Here is a 21292-nt window from a genome sequence, read left to right on the forward strand (position 1 = left end):
GCTCTTAACAAGCTTACCCTGCTGGTGGAATTACACTGGGCTAAAGACAAAAAACTTCACAACTTGGCTGCCCCATCCCTGGCCGTGTCCCAGCCCAGGCTGGATGAGATTCTGAGCAGCCTGGTCCAGTGGGAGATGTCCCTGCCCATGGCAGGGGGGCTGGAACTCAATGATTTTTAAGGTCACTTCCAACCCAACCCATTCCATGATTCTGTCCTGTGATTCTTCAAACTTTCCAAAACTCACCATGTATGTGGTGAACTTCTACTTTTTTCATAGAATCACTGTGGTTGGAAAAAGCCTTCAAGATCATGGAATCCAACCACTAACCCAGCCCTGCTAAATCCACCACTAACCCATGTCCCTCAGCACCACATTTCCAGGGTCTGAAACCCCTCCAGGGATGGGGCACCATCCTCCTTTGTCCTCCCTTTTCCTTCATGGGGATTCTGGTGGGTTGACCCCAGCCAGGAACTGAGCAGCCAGCCAGCTGCTCACTGACTCCCACAGCAGGATGGGGCAGAGAAGTGGAAGACCAAAAGTGGGAAAAACTCATGGGTTAAAGTAAAGTTCAACAAGGGGAGAGCCCAGCCAGAGCCAGTACAGTAAAACATGGGACAGAACTAAGTGTGACTTGTGGAACTTCTGGTCTTTGCCACAGTATTTTCAGACAGAGGTGACAACACACCAAGTTTCTGCATTGCCTCCTGATACGTTTGCTAGATGCCAGACCCAGAAACTCAGCTCACATCTGTGCTCATTGTTTCCCTTCACAGATGCAGATGGAAAAACCTCCTTTCCTCTCACATAAAAATGTCAGCTAGAACTTCTCAAAGTAAAGTCTGCTGAAGGGATGGTGCTGGACAGAGCCTGGCAACAGGAGCATCTCCAGCAAAGCAGAGCTGGGAGGCCTCTGCCACCATTTACTCTGCTGTGTCTCTTCTGCTGGGACAGGTACAAGAGTAAGGAAGTGCAGAAACACCGTTTATAAATCACCCCAGACCACTGGAAATAAGCACTCTAAGTGCACACCTAAATCTGGGTGAAAAGAACCATTCTGTAGCACAAAAAAATGATACTTCCAGCCTCTGGCTGCAAAAGCAAAGTTCTGACATTTCAGTGGAATTGTGTGAAAATGAAGAGCAACAAAATTTAGTCCAGATATTTTCTTTTTTTTTACATGATGGGAAACTGTGATATTTAACTACAAATTATCTGCATCCTAAAAGGGACCCTCTCAGAATACAGGCTACAGAAGTTTTTCCAAAATGCCTACACGGGTTATTTAGTGAAGCAGAAAGAAAAAGGAATGGAGAAAGAAACACAGACCTTTAATGAACTCACTGATCTGAGTCTGCATGGGGCCCTTCTCCATGTTCTGTACTACAGCATTGGCTATCCGGGTGAGGTGGCCCATGTTGCCTCTCCTCATGCCACCTTCTGCCCTGAAAAAGAGAAAACACTCAGTAGCCACTTGGCCAGGCACCAGGAACCCCTGGGGATGGTCAGGACCAGGAGCCCCTGGGGATAGTCAGGACCAGGAACCCCAAAGTGATGGTCAGGACCAGGAACCCCTGGGGATGGTCAGGACCAGGAACCCCAAAGTGATGGTCAGGACCAGGAATCCCTGGAGATGGTCAGGACCAGGAACCCCAAAGTGATGGTCAGGACCAGGAACCCCTGGAGATGGTCAGGACCAGGAACCCCTGGAGATGGTCAGGACCAGGAGTCCCAGGTGATGGTCAGGACCAGGAGCCCCAGATGATGGTCAGGACCAGGAACCCCTGGGGATGGTCAGGACCAGGAACCCCCTGGTGATGGTCAGGACCAGGAGCCCCAGATGATGGTCAGGACCAGGAACCCCTGGGGATGGTCAGGACCAGGAACCCCTGGGGATGGTCAGGACCAGGAACCCCCTGGGGATGGTCAGGACCAGGAACCCCTGGAGATGGTCAGGACCAGGAACCCCAGGTGATGGTCAGGATCACTGTCATGACCCAGACACACTCAGAGCTCCCCCCTGGTGCCCTGTGAGCTCCACAGGGGTCACCCTGAGCAGGGAAGCAGCAGGAGCACTGCTGGCTGGGGCAGGCAGAGCACAGGGATGAGTTTCTCCCTGGGACAGAGGAACCTTTTGCATTTTTTCCTGTCTGAATGCAGCAGGTAGAGCTGAAGTTACAAGGAGCAAGCTAACTGGGTACATGGAAAGCCCAGCACAGAAATGAATCATCTGGTTATCATTCCCACTGAGGACAACTCTCATCAATAGGAATTCACATCACTACTACTGGAAAAGCCCAGGAGATTTAATTGCAATTGAAGCACTAAGCAGATGAATTCAGGAGGACAAAGGACACTCATCCACACCCACTAGGATTTCCCTTACAAACAAACAAACAAACAAACAAACAAACCCTGGAAAAAGCTAACTCGGAGTCCAAAAGTCACTTTTCTGTGAATTTTCAGTGGACAGCAAAAAGCAAACTAGCTGAGGGTGTCCCTGCTCACTGCAGGGGGTTGGACCTTCAGAGGTCCCTTCCAACCCAAATCATTCCATGATTCTAAAAATCAAGGGGATGAAGAGCCTGAAATAATTCTGCTGTCCACAGGATCCAAAAAAGGATTGATGAGATTTGGGAAGAACAAAGTAAACCCTCGTGGCAGAGCACTGGGGGAAGAAATGTGAGAGAACCATGTTCAGAAACAGCATTTCTGGCTTTAACCTGGAGGTGCTGAGCCCAAAGCTCTGTTCTGGAGCCCTGTCCTACAGCTCTGCCCAACGTCTGCTCCTCAGCACTCCTGCAAAGCTCAGCTTGCTGGAAAATCCCAGGTGATAAAAGCAGTGCCTGGTGATGTCTCTGTCTCTGGGGTTGTGCACACTGGGAGGACATGGCCAAAACTCCTCCTGAGCTGGGCAGTCCTGAAGCTGCTGCTGGAACCTCAGCTTTGGATTGCCAGGAAGCTGAAGAGGAGCCAGCAGTGTGCCCAGGTGGCCAAGAAGGCCAATGGCATCCTGGGCTGGCTCAGGAACAGCGTGGCCAGCAGGTCCAGGGAAGGGATTCTGCCCCTGTGCTCAGCTCTGGGGAGGCCACAGCTTGAGTCCTGTGTCCAGTTCTGGGCCCCTCAGCTCAGGAAGGAGCTTGAGGTGCTGGAGCAGGTCCAAAGGAGGCAACTGGGCTGGTGAAGGCATCCAGCACAGGCCCTATGAGGAGAGGCTGAGGAAGCTGGGGGTGTTCAGCCTAAAGAAGAGGAGGCTCAGGGGAGACCTCATCACTCTCTACAACTCCCTGAATCCTGGTTGCAGCCAGGTGTAGCCCCAAGGGGATGAGGTTCAACATTCCAAGTGCTGGATCCTGAATTTTGGCCACAACAACCCCATGGGGAGCTCCAGAGTGGCAGAAAGGGACCTGGAAGGTGACCATGAGCCAGCAGTGTGGCCAGGTAGCCAAGAATCCCAAGGGCATCCTGGATGAGGAAGAGTGTGGCCAAGAGATCCAGGGAGAGGATTCTGCCCCTGGGGAGGAGGCCACAGCTTGAGTCCTGTGTCCAGTTCTGGGCCCCTCAGCCCCTCAGGAAGGAGCTTGAGGTGCTGGAGCAGGTCCAGAGAAGAGCAAGGAGGCTGTGAAGGGATCCAGCAGAATTGCTGTGAGGAAGGGCTGAGGGAGCTGGGGGTGTTGAGGCTGGAGAAGAGGAGGCTCAGGGGAGACCTCATCACTCTCTACAACTCCCTGAAAGGAGGTTGGAGCCAGGGGGGGGTCGGGGAGGTATCAGTGGGATAAGAGGGCTCGGACTAAAGAATTTTTTCCTAATATCCAACCTAAACCTCCCCTGGCAGAGCTGAAGCTCTGCCAGGGGAGGTTTAGGTTGGATATTAGGAAAGGATTCTTTGCAGAGAGGGTGATCAGACACTGGAATGCCCAGGGAAGTAGTGGATTCTCCGTGTCTGGAGAGATTTCCAAAGAGCCTGGATGTGGCACTGAGTGCCATGGGCTGGGAACCACGGGGGGAGTGGATCAAGGGTTGGACTTGATGAGCTCTGAGGTCCCTTCCAACCCAGCCAATTCTAGGATTCTGTGATTCTTTGGTTCAACACTGCAATATTTGGTACCAACCCTGTGGTGACCACACTCACACAAATAAGAAGAGGATAAAAAAAAAAAACCTGGCAGACTGGAAAGTGTTTTCTCATCACCTCACACTGCTGCCCAGACTGACCTGAAGTTCTGATGACACGGGCAGATCAAGAGGACTGCACTACAAGTTCAGTTCTAGCACTTACAGAGCCCTTTATCAAGAAACAGCCAGAATAAGTAAAGCTAAGGAGAACTTCCACTGAAATCAAGAGGAAATCCAACAGGAAAACACGTTAACCACCAGTCCTGATGATGAAGCTCTCAGTTTGGAATCTCTGTCCCTGGGACTTGACCCCATCTCCTCACTGAGAACACCCAAAAGCCTTCACATAAACCCAGACTTCAAGCACACCAGCTCAGATGCCTCTCTGCTAACTCAGTATTTTGCCATTAAAATTCTTTCCAATGCAGTGACTGGATCTGTTTGCTATGAAATATGTATGAACTCTAGTTCCTATCTAATTTAATTAGGAAAACTCTTAAGCTGCAACCACAGGTATTTGTTACCTACAAAACTGTGCACGAGGAGAGTTGTGCAATAAAACCATCAGCAAAACTTGTTAGCAACAGCCCAAGGGATTGCAAGAGGGGAAAAGAACCAAGCCTAAAACCAAACCAAACAACAAAAAAAAATCAAACCAACCCCAACCCACCAATTATGGTCTGACAGTAAGCCTAAAATAATTACAGTGGGACTACAAAGCACTTTGGAGCCATAAAGAGCTCAAAATAGTGAGGGAGGACCAGAACACTTAGATGAACACTGAAACAGAAGCCTAGGTAACCTTTCTACTTTTACATCTTTTAGGGTTTTTTTAAATGATTTTATTTTAGTTCTTGTATTTCTGCAATCAGCATGAAGCCCAACTGGTTTATTAAGTGGGAATATTAAATGCAAGGCAAAACTGGGGCAAAAACACTTGCCCACTTCAGCCTCCAAAGAGCTGCTCACTCTAGGGAGAATAGAAGTAGGCACTGAAAACAGATTTATCCAAGTGACTGTTCTCTGTAATGGGTGTGCTACGTGATCTCCTGAGAATGCAAGGAAGATCCACACTGTGGATTCTGAGTTGAGATGTTAGAAGCATTTAAATAAAAATCCTGCTTCCAACTGCTGTGCCTACCTGGTGAATTTGCTTTTGAACATGCAAATAATCCTAATTCTAACCCCCAATGGAAATCTCTATTATTTTATACACCATTAAAGTGTTAATGATCCAAACACTGTAAAGGCAATATCCCAAACGTGGAGCTGTGAAACAAGAGCCTCCTGAGCTCAAACTCCCTTACTGGATTTTGTCATTGGCTTCCCAGGCATCCAGTATCCTTTGCACCAGGCAGCACTTCTGGAACAGCTAAAGGGGAGAAAATAAAAACAAAAAAGAGAGGAAGAACATATCAGAAGTCTGCCAAAGTAAGACTCATGCCTTAGGAAGTCTGCACTGAACTACAGCTTTTGTTTGTTGCCTCATTCCTACTGAACAAGAACTTAAAGTTCAGCACTTATCTTTCCCAAGAGCTCAAGTTTCTTCTTGGTTTTTTTTTTCCTTCTCAAAAGAACCAGGGAAAAGAGCAACACCTACAGCCATCTCCAGCCTGCTGCTGGGCCTCCCATGAGCAGCAAGGAGGAACACTGTGGTTGTTTTACAAACACCACACAAGCTTTTCATCACTAGGGCCACAATGTAGGAGTTAAAATGTAAGGAGCTGGTTGTGGCTACCAGTTTTGGGGTTGTTTTTTTGTTCAAAGTTCATATGGATCTTCACTAAAACCAAACAATCAAATAGATAAAAGCAGGTCCACAAGCCCATTGGATAAGCTGGGTGCTGTATTTCTTTTGTAACTGGATGGTCAAAACAAAAGTACCAAAGCAAACACACTTCCATCCAGACCTGACAGCCCCAAGTTTTATCTGGTTACTTCCAGTGAACCCCACACCCCTGCACATGCACAGACATCTCCTTGCTCATGGATATGGAGGCTGAACCCTCGAGTCTGAGGCTCTCAGGTGACAGGACCAGACTTACATGAGTAACCATGATATTCTCAGTATTGTTTTCTGGAGTCTCTACATTCTCTGTGGCCACGTTTCCATTCAGCACCTCTTCTTTGTTTTCTGTGTCATTAGTAGTAGTTTTTACCTCTTGTACAGAGTGGGAGAGAATAGCTGCTATGGACAATTCCACTTGGAAATGCAAAAAGTTATTCCACGTGTATTTAAAAAATAAATCCTGGAACGAGATGAGAAAGAACCAGAACAAAATAAATCACTCTAGGTACACCTTCCCATTTGTATTAATCAGATGGGATGAGAACACTGCCCAACTGGTTGTTTAACCAGCATTCCACTGGAACAAACCTGCCATGGGATCCACTTGGGGCTGACTGCTCTGCTACCATCTGTAGCTCCCAATAAACTGAGCACCCTGGAAAGTCTCTTGTACACAGCCCAGACACACTGCAAAGATGTTACCTGCCCTGTGGCCAGATCAGTCATTAGGAAAACTATTAACTAAATTTCTACTGTCTGCAAGGCAGCTGAGGTTTTGTGGCAGTCTGCACAAGTCCCTGTCCCCAGCTCAGCTCTCACTGATACACCACACTCCCAAGCTCTCTCCACAGCCAGGTTTTCACACTCACAACTGAACTGCTGTAACAATAAATGTGAAGCAGGAGGTTCAGTTCAGACTCCTGAGCAGCTGTGTTTCTGTGACCAAACCCATCCTGAGCTCTGCTTTCAGCAGATGAGAAAAATAATTGGATGCTGGCACACACGGAACAAACTACCTTACACTGGAGAGATGAAAGGGAAAGCAAAACTGTTGCCAGTGCAATGCAAACCCCCTCCCATTCACACTGTGTGGTTACTCACAAGTAATAAATTCATAGTACTGAGTCTGCATAGTTCCTGATTAATACTGGGAGTGTTTGTGTGAAGCAGAGCAGCTATGAGACGAGATCCGTGAAGACGAGCGTTCCCGAGGGGCTCCTCCAGGACACCAATTGTAGTTAGGATTGCTGTTTTCTGTCAGGAAACAGGTAATAAACACCTCAACAAAGATCAGCACCTCCTTGTGTGGATATGCACAACTGAAGGAGATAATTTCACAAATAAGCTCTGCAGGTAAACCTAAGCCCTCTCCCCACACAGAGGACAGGGTTGTGTGACCACTCCTGAGATCTGTGCTGCCAAAACTGAAGATTTAAATTCAAATATCCATTAACTGGAAGTTCCTTTCTCTTCACCTCTGAACATCTTTACACAAGCCACCAGTCCCAGCATCTCTGCTCCTGGATTTTTTACTTGAATGCCCTGTACTTTCAATCCTGACTGCCTGGTCCTTAAGCCACTGAATTATAGAACCTTAACCCAGAGAGAATTGGGAGTGTTCAGCCTGGAGAAGAGAAGGTTCTGGGGAGACCTCAGAGCAGCTCCCAGGGCCTGAAGGGGCTCCAGGAAAGCTGGGGAGGGACTTGGGACAAGGGCCTGGAGGGATGGGACCCTGCGAGGGGGAAGGGTTTCCAGCTGCAAGAGGGGAGATGGAGAGGAGATCTTGGGCAGGCAGGGAGGGAGGGAGGGAGAACTTGTTTGGGGTGAGGGTGCTGAGCTTTAGAACCAGGTTGCCCAGGAAAAGAGTCTCTGCCCCATCCCTGGCAGTGTTCAAAGCCAGGTTGGATGGGGCTTGGAGCAAGCTGGGAGGGAGGTGTCCCTGCCCATGGCAGGGGGGTTGGAATGAGCTGAGCTTTCAGTTCTCTTCCAAGCCAACCCATTCCAGGATTCTATTTCTTGGGGAGGGAGGGAGAAATGGTTTGGGGTGAGGGTGCTGAGCCCCTGGGTGCCCAGGTTGCCCCCAGAAGCTGTGGCTGCCCCATCCCTGGAGGTGTTGAAGGTTGGATGGGGCTTGGAGCCCCCTGGGCTGGGGGAGGGGTCCCTGCCCATGGCAGGGGGGGCACTGGGGGGGACTTAAGGTCCCTCCCAACCCAAACCATTCTGTGATTCCATGATCAAGCAGGAAGTTCTCTTCAGAAGTCTGCCCATTCCAGCACGTGGTGATTCCCAAGATCACGCAGGAAGCTGTGCATCAGGAGAGGGAAACCTGGGGATTTGCTTCTGAGAAAGGCTTTACCTTGGGAGGACTGAGCAGCAGCTGGTGGAAATCCTTTAGCCTTGGTTCAATACCATGTAAGATGCTGCTATTGACAGTGTAAGACCTTTCAAATCCCTGAGTGTATGAGTCCATCAGTCCTTCCACTCTGCAGGTAAGAAAAGCACAACAGTTGGGATTTAACAAGATCTTAAACCAGTCCCCATTCCCACTGCCCATCTTGGGCATTTCCTGTTGAGAAATAGCTACGAGTATGAAAAATCAGAATGTTCAGGTACTACCTTTACTGAACTAGACTATATATTAATGTATCATTTGCAAGATGAGATTCACATCCTCAGTCTGTGAATGAGCTGAGTGGGAAGGCAGACAATAAGCTGTCTGCAGACCTGACAAATGACTGAAGTGCTTCCTGGCTTTTTAAACCTCTCAAACATTTGAAAAGCAAATTAAATCAGCAAGAGTTACCTATAAACATTCGTTTAAACCTGCAGCCTTCACAAGTGTTTAAAAAGAGGTACATAAATATACTAACAGTTGAAAGCCCTGAGCAGGCTCTGTGCTCAGTCCCACCTCTGTCTTGGTAAGCAGTAAATCACAATTATCATTGCCCCTCTCCAACAGCAACGTCTGACACTGGAGTAAAAGAAATGCTTCCCCTCCAGTACTGAAATGTAATTCCAGGAATGGGCTTGATGGGAACCCCCTAAGCCTCCAAAACCCTTCAGAGATCCTGGGCCCAAGACACAGCTGAGTTAGTACCTGAACTTTTAGGTTTTAACTCTTCACAACTTTCTGACTGGCACCTTGTGTGCCCAGTGCCCTCTCCTGTCCTGCTCTCCAGTTCCTCTTTCAGTCTCCCATTATCTCTTTCACCCTTCCCTCTTCTCTCCTCTTTCAAAAAAGGAGAATCTCAGTATCTCCCTTCCTCCTCAGAACCTTATTCTGCCTTTCACTCTCCTCTGTCTCCGTAAAAAGAAAGAAAAGGTGGATATAACTTAAAAAGAAGTTATATATCTATATATGCAGAGCCCATCACCCAGCTGGTGCACAAAGCCCAGGTTCCTCCCCACTCTGCTCGAAGGTCTCTGATGGTGCAGAGAGGGCTTTTCTAGCTCCCCCGTGGTACAATTGCTGGTACAGCCCTGCAAACACCTCTTCTGGTTCTCATTGCTTGACACCAGGTCCCAAGAAATTCCCTTTTTTTCCCCAGCTCTCCTGGAGCAGTGGGTGCAGACTCACCCGGAGCGCCGGGATTCCAGCAGTGTCAGAAGAACCTGGGTTCCATTCACAATGCAGTTTTCAGTCTGTTCTCCATCAAACATGTTCCTCAGGAGCTGCTCCACACACTCCTGCCTGTTGACCAACACACACACATCACCAGTGAACAACTGCAAGGCAGCTGCTTTAATCACAAAATGGCCACTTCTGGGGAAAAAAGGCTGTGATTGGTCTTTCTGAGCAAGAATCAAGCCCTTCCTCTCTGGTCTGACAGGAGGAGAATGGTTCTGGGGCAGGTTTCTGAACTTGCTTCCATGTCACTAAGGCAAGAGCTGGTTATAGACACCTTGACTCCAAACCAAGATGTTTTTCTCCTTTATCAACAGGATATAGCTCGTAATTACAGCCTGGCAGTCAAGCCAAGTGTTAACCACAAAGAAGCCTGGAATAATGCACCAGGCCTGCAGCTGACAGACACTAAAGAGGGGGAGTTGATCCTTATCATTGCCCACTGGCAGAAGATGATCCAGGACCTGGAAACAGAGGCCAACAAATCAAGCTGTAAATAACAAGCAGAGTTTTAGCAGTCTCAGCTCTCATCCCTGGAACCATTCCCATCAATTCCCCATCTCCTTCAGCCCTCAAACTGGGCTAAGGAGCCTTCCAAGCACTGACAGATTTGGGGCCAGGTGGAGGCATCCCCAGGTGAAGAGCTGCAGCCTGCTGGGCTTGGAAGAAACAAGGACACTGGTTCTGTCCAGCACTGAGAATGAGTTGGACCTGGCCTTGGAGCTGGGTAATGAGCTCAGGTCACCTTCCACTCCTCTCCCCACTGCTTGCCCTGCTGGGTAACAACAGCCAGGAGGAAAGCAAGGGCCATGCTGGCACTGGTGCTCAGCCACAGCTTCCCCTGCAGCTCTGCCCACCTCTGCCTCTTAATTCCTCCTTTCCTCCTAATTCTGTGGATTTTACTGACAGGTCTCCAAACCCCACTGCTCAGCAAGTGCCTTTCCAGGCTTGCTGAGCCACACGTCCAGCTGAAATCCCTGCCACTCAAGCTCACAGTCCAATCTTTACAATTTTCTAACATTTGGAGAAAAAAAAAACCCTCTCATTTACATTTGCATAAAATGAGATTAAAATGTAATACACATGAATAATGCATGAGAGGAAATCATTTTAGTAAGTGGCATCTAAATAGAGTCCATCAGCACAAGCTCGAGAGGCAGAGTCAAGAGAAAGGAATCACAATTTACTGTGATTAAAGAGCCAACAGTTATTGAAAATCTAAATTTGATATTTATTCCACAGCCCTGATCACAGTCCCTTTCTGCTGCACGACCTGATCATTAATTCATGATTCATAGATTTTAAAAAAATAAGTTATCCAAAGATGATAAAAGGTTACCAGCAATGCTCAGGAAAACTGGCCAAGAAAAATAATGAGCTGTGACCTTCAGCAGGAAGGTAAGGCAGGCAAGAAAATCAGATTTTCTAAAGAATCTTCTCTCCCAAGCAGTGAAGTGGTATCATGACTTTAGAAATGCCTTTTGGAAGTGCAGAAACCTTCTCATTTACCTCCTGGAAGCTCCAGGTAGTGTTTGCTACACAGAGACCCCAGGGCAGTGAGGGGGACTGGGAGGGAGTGAAGGGACAGGGAGAAGCCCAAACCCCTCTGAACCAAACCTCAAACTCTGGCCAGTTCATTCCTTAATGAAGGAAATGTTCCAGTTCTGCCAGTGGTGTCAGAGGCTCTCACAAAGACCACAGGCAGCAATCTCCTGCCCCATGCACAGAAGAGCTCCACATCCCCTCCAGAACTACTGAGAAACTCTAAAATTAGCAGAAAACCCTAAAATTACCTAAAAAGTCTGGAAGTATCATGCTGTCCATGGCCCAACACATCTCCCAACCCCAGCTGAAGCTCCTGAGCTTCCCAGGTGGAATGACCCAGCTGGAGACTCAGCCCAGGCTGGCAGAGGTTGGGGAGGTGCTGAAGGCTCCAGGGGATCCCATCTGCACCGAGATCCCAAACTTGTGCTGTTCAGTAACCAAACATTACAACAGGGCCTGGAACAGGAGACCAGAGCTGCCCCACAGCTGCAGGCACAGCACCTAAACAGCAGCTCTTCCTTCCAGGGCAGAATTCCATGTCAGCCTGGGGAAGATCCAGGGCCTGAAGGGGCTCCAGGAAAGCTGGGGAGGGACTTGGGACAAGGGCCTGGAGGGATGGGAGCCTGCGAGGGGGAAGGGTTTGGAGCTGGGAGAGGGGAGATGGAGAGGAGATCTTGGGCAGGGAGGGAGGGAGGGAGGGAGGGAGGGAGAAATCCTTTGGGGTGAGGGTGCTGAGCCCCTGGGTGCCCAGGTTGCCCCCAGAAGCTGTGGCTGCCCCATCCCTGGAGGGGTTGAAGGTTGGATGGGGCTTGGAGCCCCCTGGGCTGGGGGAGGGGTCCCTGGATTGTCCCCTTGGGACTGGAGGAGCTTTAAGGTCCCCTCCAACCCAAACCCTGCCAGGATTCCATGCTCATTAAGTCAAGGAGCATTAATTAGGGTTCCCTCATCCCTGGAAGCTTTCATGGACACCTTGGATGGGTTTGGAGCCCCCTGGGCTGGGGGAGGGGTCCCTGCCCATGGCAGGGGGGGCACTGGGGGGGATTTAAGGTCCCTCCAACCCAACCCAACCCAACCCAACCCAACCCAACCCAACCCAACCCAACCTGTGCTTCAATGACTCCAGACCCTGAGCACATCTGCAGGGACCCCAGCTCCTCAGCTCCTTTCAGGTCCTGCTCTCACCAGCACCCATCAGCTCCTGTCCCAGAGGTGCCCCCACCCCAATATTCACCAAGAGGAACCAGGGCCAGGGCCAGAGCAAGGTGCAGCCCTGTCAAAGGACTGAGAAAGCTCTGGGTCAACAAAATCATCCAGAAGAGGAATTTTAAGCCCTGGTTACAGACCCTGCATTATTCTTTGCAAGCCTCTGGTTTCATCTCTCCTCTCAAAATGGCTCCTTCAGGCCTGGGAAGGCCTTGTTTTGGCCTTGTTTTGGTTTTAATCTCATGTTGAACATCCAGGAAATTGTTTTAGGTTTGAAGCAAATACAGATGTGTTAAACATGCTAACAGGAGTGAATTAAAACTCAGTTTTAAGGAGCAAAGAAACAAAGCCTGGGGAAGAGACTAAGCTTGAAAAATCAACATTTTGTGGCACACAACTCAAACTTAACATTATTTGGGAGTTAACCCCTAATAAAGTACTCTTTAAATGTGCAAGCTTCTCATCAATTTTTTCCCTTGGCAATAGAACAGAGTAGCTCTGGATTTAAAAAACCAAACCAGCAGCAACAATAAACCCAACAACAACAACACAAAAAATTCAACAAGATTTTTCAATTAGAAATTGGATTTTGAAGTTAAATTTTTAAAAATTCTTCCAAGTTTCACTCAAGTTTCCTGGACACACAGCAGGCACCTTCTGGAAAGGAGTGCTGAGCACTGCCAGCTGGGACCCCAGGCATCCTTATGGCCTTTTTTTTTTCCAGAGAACACCCTCTATCTCTGGATAGAACTGACCCCCCCTGAAATGCTCTTCTTGCCAGCTGTACCCTGGTACCATCATGTCACCTTCACATCAGTCAACCCACACACTCAGGAACCACAACAGCTTTTCTCCTTTTCCCAGCCCAACTCTCAGGCCTGATAAAACCCAAAGACCTTTGGAGATCTTCCCTGTGGGGTTTACACAACCATGAAGGTTGGAAAGGATCTCTGAGATCCTCAGCTCCAACCACCAGCATGTCCTGGGGGCACCAGGAGAAGGGTGTCCAGCAGATCCAGGGAGCTTTTCCTCCTCCTCCTCTGCCCCGGAATCCTGGAATCCTGGCTGCAGTTTGGGGCTCCCCAGTTGAGGAGAAACTGGGATCTACTGGAGAGAGGCCAAGGGAGAGCTGGGGGGGTGAGGAAGGGACTTGAGCATCTGTGCTGGGAAGAAAGAGTGAGAGCCCTGGGGCTGTTGAGGCTGGAGAAGAGAAGGCTGAGAGGAGATCTGCTGAATGTCCATCAGTAGCTGAGGGGTGGGGGGCAAGAGGAAGGGGACAATCTCTGTTCAGGGGTGCCCAGGCCAAGGAAGAATGGGTTGGAGCTGGAACAGGGGAAGTTCCAGCTCAACACGAGGAGAAACTTCTGCCTGTGAGGCTGAGGGAGCCCTGGCCCAGGCTGCCCAGAGAGGTGCTGCAGTCTCCTTCTCTGGAGCCTTTCCAACCCCCCTGGCTGTGTTCCTGTGTGGGCTGCCCTGGGGGGGGATCCTGCTGGGGCAGGGGGGTGTCCCTGGGGCATCTCCAGAGCTCCCTTCCCACCCCTGACACTCTCTGGCTCTGTGAATTCTCACCATCTAGCCACAAAGCTCCTGAACCACCAGGGAGGGATAAGGAGATATTTAGAGTGTGCAGGGTTCTTTCTTTCAGGGTTCAACCATATCTGGAGAATGAAAGCAGGGAGATGAATCATTCAGTCCCAGGAACAGGCAGACAGTGTCAGGGGAGATGTTTTAGGCAGTGTCCCTGCATCACTTCACCTCTGAGGCAGTGCAGAGAACCCAAGGTTCAGCTGGGTTAGGAATTGCTCAGCTTGGCAGAGGACAGCAGTGTGCAAGGAGAGCTCAGCAAGGGCTGGGGGGACAATGCCCCCCACAGAACAAAGCACAGGGGGACGTGTGAGCTACTGTGCAGAGAAACTCCTCCTGCTGGCACAGCATGTTCTTCCCCATTTTGATGAAGCTGGTGATGTGAAACCTGCCCACATGGAGCAGCCCCAGCAGGGAACAGCAGCCACAGCTTGGGGCAAGCTGTGACTGAAGTCACCTGGAGTCACACCTGGCACCAAGGCACAGGGGCAAGGCAGGAATTTTAAGACTTTTTTTATGGCCTTTTCCTCCACCACTGCCACAGCAGTTCACTTTCCTCCAGCTTCACTGGGAGTGCTTCAACACAGCTCTGGTACTGCCAGGCTGTGAGCTCTGGGGATCACCAACCCCCATCTCCTGCCTTCACCCAGAGAGCTCAGAGGCATTTCAGTGATGCTATGCTTAAAAAATGATACTTATGATTGGCACAAATGAGAAGAGTTAAGCAAAAGACTCCTCATGGCACAGTCTGTGTCTCTAGAGAGCAATCAGGAGGTCAGAACCTCAGCAGTCAGTCTGGCAGCAGCTCTCTGGGAAGGACTTACGATTCCAGTGCTGTGAGAAGTGGATCAGGCTCAGGTATGTCCTGGAGTTGATTGCTCTGGTCTCTGCTCAGTCTGATGATATCACACAGGGTCTGGGAAGCATTGGATTGCCTCTGTAACAACACCACAGAGCACACATCAGGGCTGAGGTCTCAGCTGGGCTCGTTCTGGCTGTCAGACAAGTTAACAGTGCTGGGGATGCAAGAAGCTGAGTAAATCAGGAGTTTCCACAACATAGAGCCACCATGCTCCAGTTTATTCATCTGTTAAATATAGCACTGATGCAAATCATTGGCAGCATTAATGGGATTTAAAACCAAAGAGCAGCTCTTCCTGAACTTAGCAACTGAATGCAGTTAAACACTGCAGAAAGTGAGGTTTCTTTTTTTAATCCTCCCAAGTGTGAACTTGCACACTTCAAAGGCAAGTATTTCATTCTTCATGCTCACTACTCAGGAGGTTCCCTGAATAAAGAAAAACAAATGACTTGATAAAATGCTTTACAATTTAATTACTATGTATTAAAGGGTTTTTAAGCAGTGTTTAGATACATGAATTGTCTGACTCTGCCTATCAACCAAAGCCTCACGGGAGCTTTGGAACATGGAAGATCTTACACCCTAATTCAGCATCCACCCGTAACAGCTCAGGGGAGGATACACAAATCAGCTCCTTGCTTCCCTTTTCTTCCTCTCAGAAGGGCAATTTTTGCTGTGATGAGTTGAGGGAATCATAGTGTCAGCTTTAACACTGTACCAAAAGAATCCTGTGCCATCCAGTTTGCTTTGCTGCTGGCACCCATGGGGATCTGAGATCAAACACCCCAATCCCAGCCAAAATAAGCTCCCTGGGCTCTTCTGCTCAGCATCTGGGGCAGCACTCAGCACCCAAATAGGAAATACTGGTGTAGGGAACTGAAATCCAGACCTAGAGCTTGTGGCTCAGGTGTTTTGTATAAATTATTGGGGAAAAAATAAAAGAAAGACAAATTTATTGTATTATTTATTACCCAGCAAGTCTCTCGTGGGCTCAGAGAACTGCATCTTGCTGGTTTTGTAACAGAATTCCTACTGATCTATGGCCTAAAAAGAACTGAGAGTTTCAGCAAGCTGGTAATTAAAGGTTTTCAAGAGCCTGTTTCAAACAGCAGATTCTTACTCCAAACCAAGTTAGCTGCCACTGACTGCAGATCCTGAGATGAAGTGATGCAGCAGCAGAATGAACTCAGAGAATGGTACCAAAAGGAGCCAAAACCAAATTAAAAATACAACAAATCATTTCAGTGTTGAGCTTGGCAGCCAGAGGATGGGATGTCCATCCACAGAGATCATCTCCTTCCATGAGTCACCCAGGTATGAGGAGAGATTCTCCTGGGCCTCACAGGACCTGCTACCCACAGAGACAAAACTTGCTCTTGTCATACTCACGTCCTCATCTTGGCTTGAATGGATCAGTTCCACAAGTCTCTGAATGATCTTTGCTTCATTAAGCCACTGGAGGGAAAGGAAGGGGAAAGATAATCCTGGTTTGATACCACAGAACTGCAACCAAGAGGATCTTCAGGAAGCCTTGCACAACACAAGGCTTGTCAGGAGGGGAAAGCCCTTTCCTTCTCTTTCACAACCAAAGCCCCAGGCAGTTTAACAACTCCCCCAGGCAGAGAGATGCATTCTCATTTGCATCAGTACCTACACCCTGCCCACGGACCTGAAAACCCAAATACCTTTGGAAAACAGGGAACACGTCAGCCCAACACCACCTCATCTAAAGCAGCATCAGCATAAATCCCCAACGTCTCCTCCTCCTGCCATTTCCCACTCCCAATCTTACCACTGTTTACACCAAATGACTTCTCAGGCTTGGAGATGACCCAGCAGTGATGCTGTTACACCTCAGCACCTCAGGAGACTTTGCAAGCCATCCCTCCATCTCCCTTTCCTGCCCCCCTGCAAACCTCAGCAGCAAACACTGCCTCCCTGCACCTCCCTTCCCACCTCCAGCTCCAAGATCACCCTCTCATTCCCACCAACCCTCCCTCCCTCAGAGTTCTGTGGTCTCCATCCCAGACAAGTGGCTGATGTCTGACATCAATCAAACTCCTCAGTCAAACTCATGCATCCTCACTTGGTTTGGTAATGACTGACCAAACATTAATTAAAGGAAAATGCCTCTGGAGGTTTCTGCAATGCTGTGATACCTTCATCACCCTGCAGATGAGTCATGGGGAAAATGAACACTCTCCTGCCCTCCACTTCTTTATAAGAAGCTCTGTGCATATCTTCTCCCTCAAATGCTCATTTTTTGTTATCTATTCACATGACTTCAGATACAATCCTCACGTTGATTCTTTAGCAGCTCTGCTCAACAACTGCCCCCAGGTCTCCTCCTCTCCTCTGAGATGCCATGGGGACCCTCGTCTATGGCTGACTTAAAACAGAAATTCCAGGTCACTGTTTTAGTGCTTTTTCCAATGACAAACACCACTGCTGTACAACCTGTCTGCAATGTCTGACTGTGTCTCCTTCCTGCTGCCCCTTATTATTGCAGAGACAGCAGCACTGTCCACAACTCCTCCCAGCACACAGCTGGAAACCAAGGATTTCATTCAAGACCAGATTTCCAGCTCTGATTTCTGCAATCTCTTCTTCATGATATCCAGCTTACAAATTCACAGAACTGAGCTCCTGAGACAACTTCCCTCCCCAGCCTCTCCACCAACCCACACGTCTCAGGTTCTTCCACTGGTTTCTGGTTTCTCAGCAGCAACATTAAACTCCTGAACCCCCAAGACCATCAGAGAGAGCTGATCCCTGCTCTGCCACAGCTCACCAGCCTTCCACCTTCACTAACAAAGCCATTACCCATTCCCTCCTGGATCTTTCCTGCTTTGGCAGGGGGGTTGGACTGGATATCTCCAGAGGTCCCTTCCAACCCCTGACTTTCTGTGATTCCTTTAGTCCATATAGAGCTTTTCCTAAGCTCCCTGAGCTGGGATACAGAGCTGAAACCCTTCCTCACCTCCTCCTCTGCTGCTGACAGCCCAGGTAGCTGTCACTGCCAAGTCACCAAAACAGCTTCATCAAGATTAATGAAATTCTCCTCCTTTTTATCTTCTAAAAACCAGCTGCTCAGACCTCTCCATGATGCCTGCTGGCAGCCTGTGACAATGGAATTACCCCTCTTCTGCTCTGCTCTTCTCTGTGGTGTATTTGCTGTCCCATTTCACAGCAGCATTTCCACACCCCGTGTCTGCACAGCACCCAGGAGCCCCCATCCTGCCTGCACTCCCTGGCCATTCCCACAGCATTAACAAATTGCACAAGTTCAATGAAGTAGAAAACAAAACATTTACAGCCAATTTTACCTGCAAGTTCCCTTTCTTCCAATAATAACCTAGGGAGCAGGGGGTGTTTCAGCCTGCCTGTTGCTCCCTGCATTCAGGGTATTTTCTTCCCCTGGCAGAGTGCAGAACTCAAATCCCAGCCCTCCAACTCACGTTGAAACTCTTGGTTTCAACTCAATTCCACATCAACACCCTCCCCAAGCCCCACATGGGATTAATTCATGAGGACTGGAGTCCCAGAGGCTCAGGGATAAGCAGGTTTGCTCTTTTTGCCCTGACTGCCATAAGAACAGACTCTGGGGGAGATGGGTGGCCCCAGAAACTGAAGAGAGAGAAACATGAGAAGGTTCCCTACCCATGGCAGGTGGCTGGAACTGGATGATCTCTACAGTCCCTTCCAACCCAAACCATGAGATGAATCCCTGAGCATCCATTACACACCCTGGGAACCAGGGGGACATGGAAAATGAAATTCAAAAGTAAAAGAAAAGCCCAGCTGAAAGAATCTTTGCAGATCAGAAGAGCAACACCACAGTTTGGGGAATTAAGAAGCTCCCAATGAAGCTGGGAGATGTCAGTTCCTCTGTCCTGAGGCTGCTCTTGAAGAGATGGACATTGGCACTCAGAGGGAAAGGAAAACTCAGCAGCTGAGGGATCACCATGACCCTTGCAGGCTGGAGACAAGAGTGTTACCTCAGCACCTCCTGGACTGTTCTGCAGGAAAAGAAACCCGTGGGATGCAGGGGCAGTGAGGAGGAGGAGGTGTGTGGTGCAGCAGATGTCTGTCTGTGACCAAGCCAGGTTCTGGTTTGCTGCCTCCTGCTCAGGGAGCATTGGGCTGGGGAGCACCTGGGACATGGGGACATGGCAAACTGGTGCAGACCAACTGGGATCTGGCAGTTCATGAGGCAGTGGGCATGGAGAGGGGGCAGGGAGATGCTGCTGGAGGCTACACAGGTCTGCAGGAGCAGTGCATGAGGACATGGGTCCCACCACCACTACATCTAAAACCCCACCTGGAGGTCCTGAGAGAGGCTCAGGGAGTGCCTGGTGCTTCTGCTTGGGGCAGATAATGTCCCCCATCCCCAGCAGATGGCTGGGCTGCCAGTGATAGGAGTCAGAATGAAGAAGACAACAGAGTATTATGTTCTGGGTGAACTGAACTGCAACAGGACTTTTAGTTTTCAAAGGCAATGGAAACCTTACTGTGGCCTTGCAGTATCTGAAGGGGCTACAAGAAGGCTGGGGATGGACTTTTTAGGGGGAATGGTTTCAAAACAGAGGAGGGGAGATTTAGATTAGATATTAGGAAGAAGTTCTTGTCCGTGAGGGTGGTGAGACCCTGGCACAGGTTGCTCAGAGAGGTGGTGGGAGCCCCATCCATCCCTGGAAGTTTTTAAAGCCAGGCTGGATGGGGCTCTGAGCACCCTGAGCTGGTGGGAGGTGTCCCTGCCCATGGCAGGGGGGGTGGAACTGGATGAGCTTAAAGGTCCCTTCTGATCCTGAAAATGCTATGATTGTATGAAACAGAGTTTTCTGGACCCTATTTTTGCATGAAAGAAGGAAGAGCAGAGCCTACCCAGGAATCAGAGGGTGGAGGCTCCCAAGGCAGAAGTGGCTGAAAGGTGACAACATGTGAGAAGCCCTTTCACCACCAGCTGAGCACTTACAGAACAGGCAGGATGGCTCAGTGGCAAGAAGCAAGGAGGTTTCCTGAAGGGAGTCACCTGAGCCTGAAACCCCCCCTCTGGAAGCAGAGGCAGCTGATGAGTGTGGCTGGAGATTCCTTCTGTCCTGTGGGGAGGCAAGAAGCCCCTCACCTCCCAGATCTGCCACTCTGATAAGGCAGAAGTAACCTGACAGGAAGGGGTTAAGATACAACCCACCCCAAGCTGCTGTTAATGGAAGGTTGGTATTTGGAAACCTGGGTATTTGGAAGTTTCCTGGATGGAAGCCATCCATCTAGGGGAAACACTGCTCAGTTCAAAGACTGCTTCAACATCAGAATTAAAAACAATTGCATTTATCTTTGTAATGCTTTCCTGTCCCAGTACTGCAGCATCTCCATGGGCTCACCAGCACTGAGCAATCACCCCTGGGGCCACCCTTGGACCATCATGGCTTGGGACGTGGCTGGGCCTCTGGTGCCAGGCTGCTTTCTCTGGCACTGACAGCTCCATCATCACCATCAGTCCCTCTCCTGAAGGCTCCTTCCCTGGTACAGCTATTTGATGTCAAACCCATTGGATTCCTGACTCTCCTGTCAGAAGATGAAGACTTCCCTTCATGGCTGAGTGCCCATACAAGTCTCCAAGGATGGACTGGTGCCTGTATTTTCTTTCCTTCTCTGTAACAGCATCTTAGAGAGCTGCACCATAAGGCTGAGAGGAGGAACAGAGCACTGATTATCAGCTATCTTGAGGCTCTGCAGAGGGAGGAAACGGATGAGAGGAAATGGTCTGAAGTTGTGCCAAGGGATGTTTAAATCTGGTATCAGGAAAAAATTCTGTACTAAAAGGGTGGCTGGGCATTGGCACAGGCTGCCCAGGGCAGTGGTGGAGTTCAAAGAATAAGCAGATGTGACACTTTGGGGCCTGGTTTAGTTGGCATGGTGGTTGGACTTCAGGACCTTGGAGGTCTTTTCCAAGCTTAATGATCCTTTAACGTTTGCCTGCTCAGCTCTGGTGTGCTCAGAGCTCCAACACAGAAGATTCAGGCACCAAAGTCTGCCCTCCATGAATCCTGGTGTGGGCTCCAGTGCCTGGAGCAGAGTTTTCCATGGGGCATGCTGCTCTCCTGGCTCACTGAGAGGGAGCTCAAGGAGGTTTTTTCCCTCCAGCCCTCCAGATCTGCCCACTGAAGGGGGAATGAGGCAGCCTCACCCAGACTGGCTATGAAGGGAGAAAAACTTGTCCTACCTGTAAAGCAAACTGAGCATCTCAATGAGATATTTTACAAGGCTGCTGCCTATTAAAGAGGAAGGGAAAGGAGGAGCCACGTGGTGTCAGCTCCAAAACCCACACACCTGGTGAGGAACTGAACAAATCACTGTCCCCACTGACCAGTCCATAATTCTGACCACTGGAAAGATCACCAATTGCCTTTGTCAGAGTTCTACAGCAAAACCAGCTGCAGTAAATAGTGGTTGCTATATGGAAAAAAGAGTTAAAAATCCTTTCCAGCCAGGGACTGAACCCAGCTTGCTCTGCCCTGCAAGCCACAGAGAGGCTGAAGCACTCCCAGTCACCCACGTGCAGGCCCTA

General features: G+C 49.4%; 1 protein-coding gene across 1 annotated transcript in view; it reads right to left on the reverse strand.

The window, feature by feature from the left end:
* The window catches only part of PPP6R2 (protein phosphatase 6 regulatory subunit 2), a 72512-nt gene that overhangs the window by 15538 nt on the left and 35682 nt on the right, over positions 1 to 21292 (reverse strand). Inside the window, exons 6-13 of the mRNA XM_030456677.1 lie at positions 16114 to 16179; positions 14687 to 14799; positions 9483 to 9596; positions 8262 to 8388; positions 7007 to 7159; positions 6162 to 6365; positions 5424 to 5488; positions 1330 to 1445 (exon numbers count right to left, since the gene is read on the reverse strand). Coding sequence (XP_030312537.1) covers positions 1330 to 1445; positions 5424 to 5488; positions 6162 to 6365; positions 7007 to 7159; positions 8262 to 8388; positions 9483 to 9596; positions 14687 to 14799; positions 16114 to 16179 — 958 coding nt within the window. The remainder of the gene's footprint in view (positions 1 to 1329; positions 1446 to 5423; positions 5489 to 6161; positions 6366 to 7006; positions 7160 to 8261; positions 8389 to 9482; positions 9597 to 14686; positions 14800 to 16113; positions 16180 to 21292) is intronic.

The sequence above is a fragment of the Calypte anna genome, chromosome 10, assembly GCF_003957555.1.
Source record: "Calypte anna isolate BGI_N300 chromosome 10, bCalAnn1_v1.p, whole genome shotgun sequence".
Lineage (NCBI taxonomy): Eukaryota > Metazoa > Chordata > Aves > Apodiformes > Trochilidae > Calypte > Calypte anna.